Genomic DNA, 17,524 nt, shown 5'->3' with positions numbered 1-17,524 from the left:
TAATTGACAATTAGTTGATGGAGATAGATAGGTTTCTCTTTTCTTTTGCATGTCTGTAAAGCTCCCATTTCTGCTACTTGGACCAATATTTATGGATGCGTTGAATATAAACGCATACTTTTTTTAATACTCATTTTACATTATTTAAAATTATTTATTTTAATATAAATAATACAAAATAAATCAGACAGTTTGAAACCTTGATTTAATAGTGTATTGTACAACTAAAACTATATTCGTTCCCTAAATATTTATCTACCCTTGTTGAAACGCAAGTCTGTTGCCGAAAAGTATGGTCACAGGCGACGCAACGTTGCCGTTATAAGTGAACCTATGTATATTTTTGATTATGTACTACGTACTAGTATAACTATTACAATTTGTTTGGTAGATGATAATAAACAGTGGTAATGAAAATGATTTATAGAGTAAAATTTCATCAAAAGTTCTATATCATTTCTATAATAATAAAACTTTGATTAAAAAAAAGTTTTTTTGTTCACAAATTTTCATTACCACCTAATACCACATCTCCTAATAATAATGCATTGGAATGAATTTTATGAAGAAAATGTTATGATTAAAGTTGAACAAGCACGACCATCAAGATAGCCAATAGATTTTTCAACTAAAATTACATTAATTTTTCATTTCCATTACCACCGTTTATTACTACCTACCATTGGTAGTTAGAGTAATAAAGATCAAGATTTGGTAATTCAATGGTAAAAGCTTTTTAATTTTATTTATTGCATATAGTTAGAAGTTCAAGTCTCTCAATCACTTTGTAGGAAAGTGCGACAGTAAAAAGGATGGTAACAAATGTCGATAAAAGTAAAAGTAATTACTTTCCATCAGTGAAAACACCAATGTAAAGGGTGAAAATCATACAAGATATATTGATGCTCAAGCATAAAGGACCAGAAAAGATATTCACCATCACAGTTGAAAAGGAGAAGAATGTGAATGGAAATTTGGATGGCTATTGGTTTGATTGAGTTCATATAGTGACAACTGAGAAGTCCTATGGTAGTCTCTTCTGCATTAAGGCATAATATTTAGTAAATGCTATGATATACGTGTGTTTGACAAATGGCTTTTCTTGTTTGCTTTATGGCTAACTTTTGACTTTGGGGTTTTTAATTGGTCAAACAGTAAACAAGTGTTTGGTAAAGAACTTTTAAGCTACCAAAAACTCAATTTCAAACTAAAACAAAAAGGTAATGAGGTTCTATAAGTAGTGTTTTCATTGGCTTCAAGCTTTTACAAAACATTTATATAACAACTTAAAATCTAGCAAATCAGTCAATACTTCCAAATAGTTAAAAGACCAACAACTCTAGCAAGCATTGTAATTTAGTTTCATAAGTCATGAATAATATTTCAACATATAAACTTTTAACAAATACAGATAAAATTATTAGAAAAGCTACTACCAAGAGTTCTAACTCTTTTCTTTTGAGGTAAATAAGAAGCAGTGTAAATTATAAATGCAAGAGTTAAAGAAGTTAGAAAAACCTTGTCACTGACCTCCATTGCCCGTAGCGAGACCTATATGTTCATAGCCCGAACTCAAAAAATACTCCAAAGCATCGTAATCACCAAAAACACATTATTCTGTTGATGCTCAAGTGTTATCGAGAGGGTGAATCCTCGCAGTCCTTAATATTGTCCTCTTACTTGGGTGTTGTGAAATCTTTCTCGACCATGGATCCAAGTATTCTAATTCGCAGCACGATAGTTAGGAGGTTGGACATCATAGCTCCAATTACAGTCATACACTAATATCCAACATTCACAGGTTTGAAGCTTTCAGCTGATTCGGCTTTCAATCGACCAATGGATATCTTCTGACTTTTACTCTTTCGCCTTTAAAATGGACATACTTCCATTTACACCCATATCTTTGAACAACCAAGTTCTTTTTATCGTCTTGATCTAGTGTCTCAAATGCTCGTGCAACCCTCTTGACAGTATCCTCGTCTGGTTTGACGCCTAATTCTTCCATATCTGCAAAAACCTGAAATTTGCAGAGTAGAATCATGCGCATGCCATAGCTCACAGGTTAAGAAATCCCGTATCTATCACTACAATTGTAGTTGAAGCAAAATAGAAAGATAAGCTATTACTATTCTGCATAAAAAATATGGGACAACAAATAACTTATGTCATGACCATGATTCATTGATCTCCTTGCAAATCGCGAATCAAAAAAAAGAGAACTATGATCGTTTTTGGGCTATTCTTGGACAAATTTGAGCGTATTGCGAATTTAAGAAGCACATTAGCTAGTGAATTATGTTACACTGGTCATGACAATCCAAGGGTCTCTGCTTTCTATATGAATAGACAGAGATAGAGAGGGGTATGCAAAGTCATATCTAGTTCATAATACAAATAAGCGCCTCGGTTACCTCTATGATCTTGTCTGGTACATCGTGATGATCATACAATGAAATCATCCGAGAAAACAATCGCTTCGAAATAGAACGTGTATGGGTGTGTAAAATCATATTCCACAAAGATCCAGCTTCGTCTAATCTCCCCATCTGATCAAATGCCAATAGGATTGTATCATATGTAGCCATGGTCGTACCTTGGCCCTTGCTTAACATCCATTTTGCAACCTATTCAGCAGTAAATCACCATAGAAACAGTAAATCAGTCCATTTCTCCACATCTATAACACAGTCTACCTCAACTTTAAGTTGGTCAAACGACATCAACTGATAGCATGAGTATGCAAAAGTTGGCTTGAGTTTTTCAGTGCATATGATGCAGAGTAAAGCACCAAAACCATCTGCAAATAACTCAGCAATAGGATTTTTTAAAGATTCAGAAGTTGAAGGAGAAATTTGTCAAGTACGATCCAACAAATATAGTGTCTATATCCAACAAAACCAATGTCACGTAATTCGCTAATCACCTCACGAATCGCAAATTGAAAAAAGCGAATTATGATCGGTTTTAGGCTATTTTTAAACCATTTTGAGCGAATCGCGAATTTAAAAGGAGAACTAACTAGCGAATTATGTTTCACTGAACAAAACATACACAAATAATAAAGGTCGCATCTTTTATTTTTGGAAAAATTAGGGTGAATAATACAACCTTTTGTTAATTTCCCTTCAATACCAACTATTGATTAACCATGAATAATACCAAACTTAAAGAAGTGTTTTCCTAGAAAATCCCTAACATGTTAAAAATCAAACTATAGGTAATTATATGACAAAAAAATTGATAAATTAGTTAATACCCCCTAAGTTGGTATGATTCATGGTTAATCAATGGTTGGTATTATTGTAGGGAAATTAACTAAAGGTTGTATTATTCACGGTAATTTTTCCTTTAATTTTTACATTAGAAACTGCTAGGGCTATGGGGCTAATTAATCTAGAGTTTAATTCCCACAGGCCACAACAAACAAGCGTTCAATATATCAAAAATTGAGACAAACTATGCAAGAACGATAAACATGAAACTGCTCTCAAACCATTAGTGAATCCCAGCAAAAATAAAAGACTCAAGGCTATTAATACTGGAGGAAGAAATAAAGATACTTCTATCATGAAAAGTGCTCGAACGAGCGCATCTAGTGCTAGTTCAAACACAATAGATCAGAAGTCAACAGAAAACTCATAGCAGGGGCGCATTTTCAGCCAACATCACATTCATTTTTTCACGCCATTCATGCACGACTCCTCTTTGCTTCAAGCCATGCTTCACAACCCCTCGTTCACCGATCTTCCACTCCATATAAACCACCTTAAGCTCACGTTTGAAGTGATTATGACTTACGAGTCACCCTCAAGAAAAACAAAGTAACACCATATTGTTTACAATTTGATTTGCAAAGCCAGGCTTTGAGAACTGATTTAAATGATGGATAACCCTCAAGCTCACAAGCTCAAACAAAGGAAACTCAAGTTTTGGTATAGATATAGCTGTAATGACATTTTTGAATTTGCCATAAATGTCATGTCTTATCATTTCTTTTTTCATGGGAGGAGGGATGAAATCGTGTTGCTCATAAGTTGCTAGTTTTAAGGACTATTATCATTAAGAGCTTATGCATTGATAAAACCAAGTATGAAGAATGAACTAATATCGGCACACGGCTGTTGCTGGCTGGCGGCCGCTCTACAGTTACAGTGCAATTCAGTAGCAGTTGGTTCTGGTAGAATGATTGGTCAAAGATTAAAGTAGGTGGCAGGTGTTTTCGTTTTGGCTGTAAGCATAAATCTAACACTATTTACACAGCAATGTAGAAGGATAAGATCTATATACAATAGCGGCAAGACTGCTACAACATATGGTTATAATACATAATAGAGTTATCAAATTAAGCTACATCCCCTTCGAATTGGGAATTAAATAGAGCAATCTCAAGCCATATTTGCTAAGTTAGGGCCGTAAAATCATAAATTAGGATCGCATAGGCCAATGGTAATAAAGAAATAGAGTAAAAACATAATTCAAGAGATTTATATTCAGATATGAATCATACTTGAACTACTCGTAGCCACTGCCTCTGCTTTTTTAAGATTCTCAAAGCTTTAGCTGCTGCAATCAGAGGAAATTCCAGCTCCCATGCGATCCATTGATCTAATGCACGATCAACTGCCTCTCTCTCATTAGGAAGTCCGGAAACCTAAAATTACCAATTAAAACAGTCATAGATAGCAGAAGTAGTAGTAAGAAAAGACAATAGTCCAGAAACTTACAATTCGAACAAGATTCATTGCTTTATCTCCTGAACCAGCAGAGTCTCTACGTTTCCACAAGTGATGTTCTCTCTTCCTTGGTTTCTTGACAATTTTTCCAGATCTTCAAAAAGGAATCAAAATGATAGTGCCAACATCTAAAGACAAGCATGCAGTTTAATTTCAACATATCGGTGGTTCACTTGATCATTTCAAGAATTGACATAATTAGCTGATTGATGTTATCTTGGGGGTGAGAGTTCAAAGTGTCACTTTACAATCTATGGCAAACAATAAGAATACAAAAGAAAAATATTTCATTTGTAACAGTACATCGAAGTTTGAAACTAATGAAGTGAGCCAACGCGTTTAGGGGGTGTTTGGTACACAAAGTTTGAAGGCAACAAACGGAATCAAACAAGTGATTACGTTACCACCTATGTTGCTTGGACTCGGGTATTGATGTCAGATATTGGTACGTGTCTTAGTGTTGGAAACGCCTAAATATTCAATTTTAAACCTAAAATGAAGTGTCTAAGTGTCATACTAATGTTCGAGCATCAAGGATTAGACACAGGTACGTGAAGCTGATAAACCTTGTTTTTACATTTTATTTGGGCATAATATATTGACTATTCCTCGGTTTTCGTGCATTTCCATTGCGTTTGGTTGGTTTTACGCCCTTTTGTAGGGTAGCATGTTTGTTGCTCGTTTTAGCAAAGTAATTACCTATTTTCGAGCTTTAAAGCATGCTAGCTTGGAGGAGGCATGGATCAAAGCCGAGGAAGAAATGAGGCCAAGAAGTGGAGAAAAGCTCAACTCAAGCAAAGCAAGAAGCATTATTCATGAAAAGTCAACTTAAGTGCCGATGAACGTCAACGCACTCAAATTTTGGTGGATATCTTGATGGAAGACTAAAGTTGATTTCATTAGCTTCAAATCGACTGGTCACACGTCGAATTCAGAGTTATAACGAAGGAGATAGATTATTTCTAAAATGGCTTGGCAAAAGAGAGGAGATCGATCTGTTTGGATCGATCAGTTGATCTTATAACCAAAAAGCTCCAGAATGTTGCTGAGCAAGTCAAAGGGGATCGACTCGATCGATCTACATAGATCGATTGATCGATCTTATTTGGGTGATATTCCATAATGTATACGAAAAAATTACATAGGAGATCGACCGATTGATCGGAAATCGAAGCAGCACCAATCACCTACGCGTGCAGCGTGCCAAGCAGGAAGCAGCAAAATACACCAAGGCACAACAAAAACGCAACCAGAAGGTTCAGAACCTGCAACTTGCAGCATACAGGCAGTATAAAGCTCCAAACCAACTGAGCAACCACTTTTAATGTGCTACTTCTCTGCGCTTAACGAATATAATACAAGTTTTCCAGGCCCGCATCAGTGAAATAGAAGCTTCAAGCACCGATTTAATCAGATTTATTCTCCAACTTTCAACTTACAATTTCCAATATTTCTTTTTGGTATTTATGATTATTATTTGGGGTTAAATATTTATTTTCTAAGGGGTATAAATAGAGGGTATTTGTAATAGCTTAAAAGCTAAGTAGTATTTTAGCAATTTTCATTTTCAGTTTTTTTTTTCATCTTTTTCTCTCTTTTTGTATAAACCCTAGTTTTCTCATTTTCATTTTTCTCTTTATTCTAGTCTTAATTAAATTAATCAAAGCTTAGTTTTTATTGTTAATCTTCATCTTTCACTACTTTCATTAGCTTTTGTTGGTGATTATTTGAAGCTTGCAAACCATTTTCATGGAGCTTTTAACTTTGGGTTTTTATGGGTTTTTATTGTTCTTGAATCTCTCTCCTTTTTTTTTTGGTAATTTCTAATCTTATTTATTTTAGTATTTCATTATTATGTAATTGTTCAATTTAGCTATCTCATGATATTGATTTATTTTTGTTTATTATTTTACTCTTGTCTTATCCATATTTAAGTCATTGGTGTTTGAATGCTTATGTTATATGTTGTTTATGATTTTGTTAGCTATGATTATGAGTAGTGAGTAGTTAGTTAGGGTTTAGGGTTAGCTCAACCCTTGCTGATGGCTTGATAATGGTGGAATATTGGTTGATATCGGTTTGAATGGAAACTTAGTAGAAGGGTTGCTCCATCCATTGCTTGAGGGTTGCCAAAGTTGCTTTTGGGAGGTCAACGAGGGTTGGATCGCGGAGTAACCTAAACCCTTGCTCAATGAATAAGTCGGGTGCAAGGGATCAACGAGAGTTGAATTTTGCAATCACCCCTTCAACTAAGAGTTTTCCCCTCCGCCTACGAGAGTAAGGGAGGATTGACGGACAGTGGACTTTTGTTGCCCGATTCTCTTGTCTTTACTCATAAGAGTGAGGAGGATGCTATTGTTGGAGGTGATCCCAAGCCCAATCCAGGATCGGATCACTATTTGTATTGTGTTTCACTTCTCTCCAATCAAACCAAATGAAATCAAAACCTCTACCATAGGATAGCCATCACAAGTGGGTTAACCCATTCCATTGCTTCTTTGTTTGTTATTTTCATAGTTGTAGTTGTAGTCTAGCTCATCGCCAATCTTCCATACATGATTCCCCAACATCTGAAGAGGCCCTAGGTCTCACACTCGTCTGCTTGTGGATCGACCCCCTACTTGCCACTACACTTGTGTAGTTATAGTTAAGGGTGTTCATAAATTTTGTTTGATTAGAGGCTTTAGCAACGATACTAAAAAAGTCCTCTATCAGAAGCAAAATGAAGAGTCCGAGTAACATAGGTTACCACTTGACTTGTTGGAGAGGTCAATTAATGCATTCCAGTACTTGGCGGTAATGAATCCAACAAGTTGATATTGCTCAGAATACACTGAATAGACTGGTAAACGATTCTATTACTCCTTGATGTAAATTTTTTCCTTTTCCCTCCTCTCTTGTTCTAATACTTCTTCCTAATTCAAGTTTTCCTTCCTCATTCAAATACTCATTTTTATTCTCTCTCCAATTCTTCAACAAATTAGTAATCTGAAAAAAAAAAAATTCTTCTTCACTTCCGTCTCCGATTTTTTCTTTGATTTTGTTTTTTATTTTGAATTTTAGTCGACTTATTCCTGCATTTTTTACATTGTTATTGCTTCCTATTGATATTTATTTTTTGCTACAATATTGAACAGCCATTTATTCATTGTGGATTAAGTTGGTGAAAATATCATCAGATGAACGTAAATTGTCACAATTTAAAAACTTTTGTCTGAAATTTTCGTTTTAAGCTTATAATTTTTAAAAATTTTGAGATGGATTATTGTAGAACTGTCATAATTTTGAAGTCATATTGACAGTTTTTCATGATTCTTATTAAAAAGATATAATTATATTGATAAAATCCAGCGATAACTACTTTTGGAGATGTGAGTGATTCATTTACATATTTTTGCCAAAAACAAGAAAAGGAATAAAGATTAGTGTTACTCATGACATAATTATGCCAAATACTTGATAATAATAAACCTTAGTTTTACCGTTTCTCGCTTTTAACTATTTCCATTTCATTCCATTTCCACCTCTTACACCAAACGACACCTTAATTAGCTAACAAACAGATAAAGGAAAACCAAAAGGGGTTTCAAATACTTACTTCTCAATGGCATTGGAAGAAGCATTGGAAGAGGAAGACCTCTGAAAATTGATTTCATAAGGATAATCAATATCAAAAATTAAGAAGTATAATAACTTCTCTAGACACTTCAATACTTAAACACATTAGTTATAAACTTATAATGAGTAAAAAAACAAAAAAACAAACAGGTTCTTGCCTGAAAACTAGTAACAAAGAGCATAGCAGGTTTTCGACCAAGCAACATCCCTCCAAAAGAAACTCGAGTTTGGAAATCAATCATTGTTGACTTAACCTAAGATATAAATGACAAATGCAAGAAATTGAGAATTTGATAACAGATAATTGACTACAAAATATAAAGAGGAATCGAAGGTACTAGAACCTGATTCGAAGAAATGTGAGGAGCACCAAGGATATAGAAGCTTTTGCCATCGTGAACAATCATCTTCAATTCTTTCATACAGAATTACAACCATCAAATTCTACAAGCTCCTGAAAGTTTTAATTATTGATTCAAAAGTTTGCATCTTAAAGTAATACACCAATTAGGGCAGTGTTGAGAAAAGTGGCACTATTAACGCACACATATTTTCTCGCTTTAAGTTGTTAGATGAGCAAAATAATCAATCCAAACAAGCAAACAATAATAATCAAGCACAATAAAGTAAAAATGCAAAAGTAAAGCACACAATATTTTTATGTGGAAACCCAATGAGGGAAAAAACCAGGGGACCGTAAGCAGTACCAAACTCTTCCACTAATCACTAATAAATTAATGGGTACAACCGAAATCCTCTATAGCCAATACTAGAGCAACACAAACGACAAACAACCATAAAACATCACTCAAAAGTAGTAAGATAACAATTAGGAAAAATTAGTGCTAAATATAAATAACAAATTACCCACATAGAATGCACAAGATGACAACCGCTAGATATGTAGATTGGGTAGGCAAGAACACCGTGAGGACTACAAATGATAGGTCTTCGATTAGGTAGGCATGAACTCCTCTCGCCTTTTTCTCTTTTTTCTCCAATTTCACTCTCTGCTTCACATTATTTCACTCTTCCTGTCTGTGCGTAGAAAGACCAACACCAAAGCTGCTGCCTTTTACTTTCGTTGCTCTTGTCCCCTTTGTAAACAACTAGCCCAATACGGGATAGAAGACCAACTCAACAAAAAGCTTAAGCTTTAAGGTGATGGTTACTTGATCGCTCAAAGGCCCGCCACTGCCCATGGGTTATTTAGGCCACAAATTATTTCAAACCCATATTTAAATCATAGTATTGGCTAGTCTGTTGTCAAGATAACAAAAGCACACATACACTCCGTCAATTTTAAAATGACTTAACTCTTTAAAACCATACATAGTTATAAACTACGCAGCTGAAATACAATTATACAAGGGAGGACACAAGGCCTCGTAACAAAACACATACAACCAAAGTTTACAAAAGATAACAAGAGCTACAAAATCGAAAGATAACGGTATGACACAGGTTATGCTTCGCCCTCATCACTCTCCCCCAATACAATGCAATGCAAAAGAAGCTCCAATACCTGCTACGCCTGTCTATGATCCTCATGCTGCTCGACATTAGACCAAAGGTCCATGTGTCATAGCAGGACAATCATAGAATGTCACCAACAATCAAACATAAACACAAACACGTACACGTCAATAACTAGCATCAAATATAATAAGGCCAACTACTAGATAACATTATATTATAAAACAACATAAGATGATTTCATAAAACGCAAGCACAGATAGTAACCGTTTATCGACCACATATACTTCTTAATTTCATTACGTGCTTTCCAACCTGAACCATGTGTTCTTGGGTAGAATGCAGGTCTTCAAGCTCCTCTTTTCAAACATAAACTCTTGCAAATCACGTAAAGTATCAACTCGACCAAGGCATTAACAGAATACCTAACACATGACCTTATAGAGCTTGTCTATCTTAAGGTAAGTGTGATCATAGTCTATAATACCCTTGAGGTAACTTAATTTAGGCACACTTCTTACTAGCATAAACTATTCTATCAATAAGTAGATGATCTATCAATAAGTAAATATTCTATCAAAAAGTAAACTTTCTATTAATGTGTAAGCTTTCTATCAAAGAATGAACCTTCTATCATTAAATAACTTTCGATCAATGAATAAATTTTCTATCACTGAATAACTTTCTATCAGTGGATCTTTCTCTATTTCCAGGCATAATGACACGGCCAAAGGCGTTATCGGCCATCCGGCGACCATGGCAAAGTATGAGCTCATGCCCCTTCCAGCTGACCCTCTCGGGTCCTACCTTCGGGAAAAACTAACACACTGGGGTACTAAACCAGTGAAGAGGCCACCATATTGGGGTTTGCAAGGCCCGCATGGTAACACCTCGGTCAAGGGGCGATATCGGTCATCTGGCGCCCAGTGACCCAAGCATGCTCATACCCCCCTTACGGTGGTCCCGTCGAACCTCACCTAGGGGACTACTAAATCAACCGGACATAATCCAGTTGAGTCACGCCAACTAACCATAATCTAATACTTTATCAGATGGGAATAACTTCCACTTTCGACTATTAATGAGCGTCCTGGGATAACAGCACGCCAAAACCCACTAAGCCACTCAACAAAATATGAAATTCACCTCTAAAGGAGTCATTCTAACTCCAAGTAAGGCATAATCCAATTCTTAGATAAATAAGGGAGTGGTCCCCGCCTCCTACTAACACTCTCATCTTCTATAGCTATTCTAAGCGCAAGGATTTCATAATCGATAGCTCTTCATATAAAGTGTACTCACTAGTATCTCATAGTTTCAATGCAATGTATATTATCACAATAAACAATAATGTCTTAAAGCAAATTGCATATAAGGGTTAATTACTGCGTATACGTACCTGTAAGCGTCACTGCACGATCAAAAGCAACAAAATCACCCAACTAAGGCTCTACTTTTCTCTTACGAAATGGGCACCTATATAAGTTATGAGTAGAACTAATAAGTTCCCTTAACTACTTTGCCATACCAAACTAAATGCCCAAGTAACCACTATCACCCATTCAACATGAGTTTTCGATTACTCTAGCACACACACAACTTATTCAATACAAATCAAAAATCATTAATTCAACACAACATAAGTCTTCCCATCAATTTAAGAGAAAAAAGGATCGTGTGAATCATTCCTTTACATCAACCAATTTGAGTTATATCGATCCACGTTACTTTAAGATAACATATCAATTCACACTTAAATCTTGCGATGTTAATGTAGTGCTAATATGACGACAATGACGAATCTTAAGTTTATCACATCGCAATATCATCTATTATATTCTTCAAGGTTAGAAAGAACTATAATCAAGACATCATAACAAGTAACTTTAATAATTATCAACAAGTTGACACTATGTTCATAGCCTTACTAACATTATGCATTATGACTTTAATGACAACCAAATAAGGGTACTTGTAGTTTGCAACAATCAAACCACAACAATTAGCAACTATTATTCCCAATTTAACAACCAAAATCACTTCCATACTCAGCTACAATCACCACCATTACTAATTATCACAACAACAATCAATCGACTAAGTTTCAAAACAACTTTTAAAGTTATTTAATCAATCATCACATCACCCAAAATATAGCATAAAACACACATCATTAGTGATTTCATTTCTAAATCCAAACCCTAGTCATTTCGTGTTTAAAGATAACATATTTAATTCGTACTCATACTAAGATTCAAAGAAACTAATACAAAACCTAACACATCACCCATAATTTCAAATCACACTTCAAACCTTAAGTCATAAAACATGTTCAATTCATCAATCAAATTCTTATCCACAAAAAGATTCAATGAAATTAACACAACCAACATTAAACTCAATACACTTAATAAAACTCCAATCAAAAGCTAGAAAATAAATTAGAGAAAAGAGGAGATGGCTCACAAAGGGGAACTAGAAATGGGTCAGGGTATAGGAGGTTGTTGTGGTGGTGTGGAGCACAAAGGTGGTGGAAGAAGCTGCGTCGGCTGCGGGGGCTGCGTCACAGCGGCTTGCTGCTGTTTGGGGCACGCAAAGCAGCAGTTGCTGCTGCCAGGTGGTGGAGCAAGACCGGTTGCTGCCGCCTGCTACCTGTGGAGGACGGGGAGGAGTCAGTTGCTGCTTGTGGAGGAGGAGAAGAGGCGCAGCTGTGCTGGTGGCTGCCGGCTGCCGGCTGCTCTTGCTCACAGTGAGGAGGAGGGAGTGAGAGAAAGAGAGAAGAGAAGGAACGGAGTTACGGCGTGATTCTCTTTATACACTTATTTATTTATTTATTTACCTAAGTTTATTTTCTTGCGAAGCCCAATTAAAAAATAAACTTATTTTGATTCGAACCTTTTTTATTTAGAAATTATAATTGTATTTTTTAATATAAATATATGTTAATATTTAAATTCGTATATGAAAGGAATTTATTAAAACTACTTTTAAATTAATTTAACATAATTATAAAATCCCAAAAATTATTAAAATTTAATTAATGACGTCAAAAAATCTCAGGGTGTTACACATATGTAGATCGGGCCATGGGATTTGGAGATCGCTTTGTCCACTAATTTGCTTTGACATCGTCGAATCACATCTCCCGTATCGTGTAATGTGTCAATTCGATTTAGAACAGGTTATTCCGGATGCTGTGACACCCAACCTGCACTACATGCGATTGATAGGAGGACTGGGGACAAGAACTACATTATATGACATAGATCGCAAGTAGATGCGTGTAATGACCGAGCATCTCTACTGGTTCAGGGAGAGAACTACACCGGTCAGAGCTCTGGTGCGTACATGTATTGGTACAGGCGTATCTCCATACTACGCCTAACGAACACCATATTTGCACAGCCAGGATCACATTACCATCCTACATCTACGTTACTGGTACGTCTTCTTTTAACAATCACAATAAATAGTAATACTTTGATGTGATTCTTTCAACATTTTAATGTTTACATACAGGCTGAGCGCATCAGATCGGTCCTTATACAATGCAATGACACAAAGCACGGGGCCGCTACATTGTCCGTTGATGTGGGGTATCGGCTATGTTCTCAGACCCTTGGCTCCATTAACATGTCATTGACCGATGTATTGAGTCAGGCGGGATATGATTACCTCATTCCGACTCCACCCATCATTGATGAGGTTGATCAGACGTTCACACTCCTTCTCCTCGGCGTTCGAGCCACCGAGGTAGCTCTTCTGGAGGATCAAGTATTCGGTCCATAAGAGGTCTCAAGTGTTCATCTACTCGAGGTCGGTCTTCCAGATCTCCATCAACATCTGGTGCTATGTCGCCATTTGTTCCTCCAACTTCATGACCACTCCTCCACATCCATCGCCTCCGCATACGATCATTACATATCAGCGTGCTAGTCAAAGACGAGCTCCTGCTCTTAATGTCATTGCAGAGGCTGACGAGTCTACACCATCCTCATCCACCGGTGCGCACAACAAGAGAGGCCGGGGATTGTAGTTTAATAGACTTTGTATCACTTTATATGGCTTGAACTTCTTGTATCACTTTCGATGATTGTAATATATGTCCGCATTATTTTCATAATTAATGTTTACAAATCAAACTGGTTCATAGTTAACTATCATGGAATAGATGGTATTACACTAGTTTAATACAGGTTGTGCTAACTATTTATGGGAATTGAAAGAATAAAATAAGAAGTTGCAAGGGCACATAGCAAACCGCCACATCAGATGGCGGTTTACCCAGACAAAACCGCTACTTCATGTGGTGGTTTGGTTTTGCAGATTTTTTTTTTTAAAAAAAAGGGCGATGCCAGCTAGACGGTAGATCGGGAAATAATTTTCCCTTTCATGGAAACTGGGAAATACTTTTAATATTAACAATATTTAGGGAAAAGAGTCCATTTGTGTAGAATTGTAGATGTAATGGATTTGGATTGAAAATACTTTTTCTATGCAATAAATTGATTATTTTTAAAAATTTTAATTGATAGATAAGATAAAAATAAGTGAAAAAAATATATAAGTATGAACAATTATATCAAAATCTATTAAGGATCTATTATTAATCATTTACAATTTTAGTTCCATCAGACTCGAAGGGTTTGAGTTTGGTCTAAAATCATTAAAACAGTAGGGTTTGGGTCCAACTGTTATTGAATTTGATTCAAACTCTGATAGTAGATATAAATACAGTTGGTCTTAGACGAGACGACCTCATAATGAGACCGTCAATTTTGGCTGGCTCAATTCGCCCGTGTAACATCCTGGGCATTTTTTCATTTTCTAGGCATTTTCAATTTTGATCTTAAAGGTATCACTTTTAAAATGTTGTTACACGCACGAATCAGGCTGGCCTAAATTGACGGTCCCATAATGAGACCGTCTCGTCCAAGTTTTTGTGATATAAATATGTAAATATTTTATCTTATTTGTAAATTTGCTTTACTAGCCTTGGGTTTTGGTTAAACCTTGTATCTTTATTAATGAGAATTAACATTTAAGCCAAATATTCTAATATGGTATCAAAGCTAAGATTTTAATCCTAATCCTTAGACTCGACTCATGCCCATCCCTAATCATAACTTACATAAGAAAGTTAACAGACATTTTGCAACATAATTATTAATATGAACTTTGTATAATCTATTTATTATTGTTAAATTGAGTTGAAGCCAATTAGATATCATCTTAAAACCATATGGTTATGCAAGTAAGGGTTTAATTGACCTATAAAGAGTACACATCATCTCTAATTTGTCAATAGGGGACAAATCATCCTAACAATAATTATACTCCTATATAATTAAAAATATAAATAATTAAATCATTACCTATCAAAAAGTAAATTGTAGCAAAATCTTAACCGAAAGAATATTAGAGTAGAACAATGTTACCATGTTTGATTTAGCGAGTAGAACTCATACATGAAACTACTTGTACTTATTCACTTCCACGTATGAGTATTACTCTAACGTTTTTCATTATAAAATAGTTGTAAAAATCTTACATTAGTAACAGAGAGAAGATAACAGAGTTTTTTTATAGCCTTTCAAACTATAAATATAAATACAATACAAGTCTCGGCTTTTAATACTGTATTAAAAAAGCAACTTAGTGGATGTACTAACAAGCAAAACAAAGAAGATAAGAGAGACGTGTTGATTAGATCCTAAACTTGTTTGATGCAATTCCATTTGGTTGGTAGCCATTGCTATTCGTGTCATTTTCGTAGTTATTGCATATTGCTATTGCACCCATTTGGTTGTTGCTCAATTAATTAATATTATTATTATTATTATTATTATTATTATTATTATTATTACTATTTTTAATATCCATTTCAAGTGCCAACGAGGATTTATCTAATTTTGAAAATCATATTTCCTAGTTGGATTTTTTACGAATTTGGATAACCTATAAAAGTTGCTACTAGAGTACAAGGTTTAAGCCTTCAAGGTAGGATTTGACAATTGATAGGCAACAAAAATATAATACCTTCTTTCCAATTCGAAACATTTCAAATACTTATACTATTTATTTTTTTTAATTATGATTAATTTTTAATTTATAAGTTAAAATATTGTTAAGTGAGATTTTGTTTGATTCGTTTTGATGTAAAAATTATTAACATTAAATTTTTATAATTTTTTATTATGTATAATTAAAAATATTAAGTACTGAATTAGTACACTGAAACGCATTGAAAAATAAAATATTATAAGTATTTTGAAACGAAAAAATAATGATTATCAATAGTGAAAAGGTGATGAGTCTAAGGTCTAATTTGTTTTATAAACACTTGTTCTACTATATTTAATTGTTTCATATTGGGCCCTTTGCAGTATAAAATGAAATGATTCGGGGGCAATACCGATGCAAAAAAGTTACGAGTAGGAAAGTTGAAAACGAGATGGGTTAGTTTATATAATTTTGCAATCAATAAACTAAACAAATATGCAAGTGAATGCTTAGAGCAATAACAAAGCATAAACAACTAAAACAGAAGGATTGAGTGGTTCACCATTCTTGTGTACATCAACACTTAAAATAGAATTGTATTGATTATGTAACTTATGTACTAATTTAGATTTATATATAACCTATAAACACACTGTAGTACTAATAAAATTTTTAAAATATTAAAATATTAAATATAAATTATTGAATTAAGATTAATTTAGAACACTAGGCCCATTCAAGTATACAACTAATTCAAAAGATAGTTGATGAGAATAGATTTTATGGAAAATAAAAAATCAAAGTGGGACAACAATACTCAAAATTTTTAAAGCTATATTGAATTTTCATTATCATTCTCATTATATTTAATTTCAACGAGTTCCAACAATAAAATTCATCGTAAATTTTTTGAATTGTAAGCTAAATCAAAAATAAAGAGGTTTACTATCTATGTGTAATGAGTAGCCAAGAAATACAGGTATTAACATGCTTCATATCCACTCATTTGACTAGTCTATATCTCATTGTATTGGTCTAATACTCATATGCCCCTTACCTACAATATAAGATATTTTATATTCGAATTAATATTTAAACATGTTGACAAAAATATTAGAAAAGATCACAACTTTAAAGTGATTGACCGTGAATTGGAGACAAAATTGATGCAATATGTGTATATAAAGTGGAAATAAGACAAATCTGATCGTAATGGATATCACATATAAAATAATGATCAAGGATGATTATTAATACTTATTGTAATATCTACATAGATACCCTAATTTAAATAATGATCGAGAATGGTTATTATTAATATTTCTTTTTCTCGTGAATGGTGAGTAGGTACTAATTAAGAAGAAAAAAAAATCAATTAACCCTTAAATTCTGGCAACATTCATAGAAAAAAAGTCTTACTCTCCATGTACATGAGTAGGTAACGAATATATCTATTTGCTACGTGCTTCATATCCACGAGTCTCATACTCATAGTCATGAGTCTATTTACGCTTATCTCATATTCATGAGTCTCATACTTATTTGTCCCCTATATATCCACACAAGAAACTATATTTGAATTTGCATTAAAACAAATATGGATAAAATAGTGAAAAAAATTAATTTTTTAAAGTGATTGTAAGAGTATGAATTGGAGATAAAGTTGATAAAATAATAAGTATACTAAAGTG

General features: G+C 34.3%; 1 protein-coding gene across 8 annotated transcripts; it reads right to left on the bottom strand.

Annotated features, from left to right (window-relative positions):
* Positions 1–1,338: 1,338 nt before the first annotated feature.
* LOC130823988 (pentatricopeptide repeat-containing protein At4g18975, chloroplastic) lies at positions 1,339–12,629 on the bottom strand. 8 transcript variants are annotated; one of them, XM_057688847.1, is made up of 10 exons: positions 12,297–12,619; positions 11,230–11,306; positions 9,222–9,614; positions 8,699–8,808; positions 8,513–8,608; positions 8,335–8,375; positions 4,728–4,830; positions 4,511–4,654; positions 2,415–2,627; positions 1,339–2,020 (listed from the first exon to the last, which is right to left on the bottom strand). In XM_057688847.1, exons 4-10 carry the CDS (start codon positions 8,774–8,776, stop codon positions 1,829–1,831), a joined length of 867 nt encoding a protein of 288 aa, XP_057544830.1. In that variant the 5' UTR covers positions 8,777–8,808; positions 9,222–9,614; positions 11,230–11,306; positions 12,297–12,619; the 3' UTR covers positions 1,339–1,828. The 8 variants fall into 8 exon arrangements, with proteins under 8 accessions (XP_057544830.1, XP_057544828.1, XP_057544831.1 ...); XM_057688845.1 differs by having other exon boundaries at positions 9,226–9,614; XM_057688848.1 differs by having other exon boundaries at positions 9,226–9,548.
* Positions 12,630–17,524: the final 4,895 nt, after the last annotated feature.

Source organism: Amaranthus tricolor, chromosome 9 (genome assembly GCF_026212465.1).
Source record: "Amaranthus tricolor cultivar Red isolate AtriRed21 chromosome 9, ASM2621246v1, whole genome shotgun sequence".
In the NCBI taxonomy this organism is placed as follows: domain Eukaryota; kingdom Viridiplantae; phylum Streptophyta; class Magnoliopsida; order Caryophyllales; family Amaranthaceae; genus Amaranthus; species Amaranthus tricolor.
Note: the sequence above shows the minus strand (reverse complement) of the source record. Positions and strands in the feature narration are given on the sequence as shown.

Coding starts and splice junctions, on each gene's coding strand:
- LOC130823988 (XM_057688844.1), bottom strand. CDS start 8,776: ATGAAAGAATTGAAGATGATTGTTCACGATGGCAAAAGCTTCTATATC. Junction 8,376..8,512: donor TCTTTGTTACTAGTTTTCAG/GCAAGAACCTGT, acceptor ATCAATTTTCAG/AGGTCTTCCTCTTCCAATGC. Junction 2,628..4,510: donor AGTGGCTACGAGTAGTTCAA/GTATGATTCATA, acceptor ACTGCTGAATAG/GTTGCAAAATGGATGTTAAG.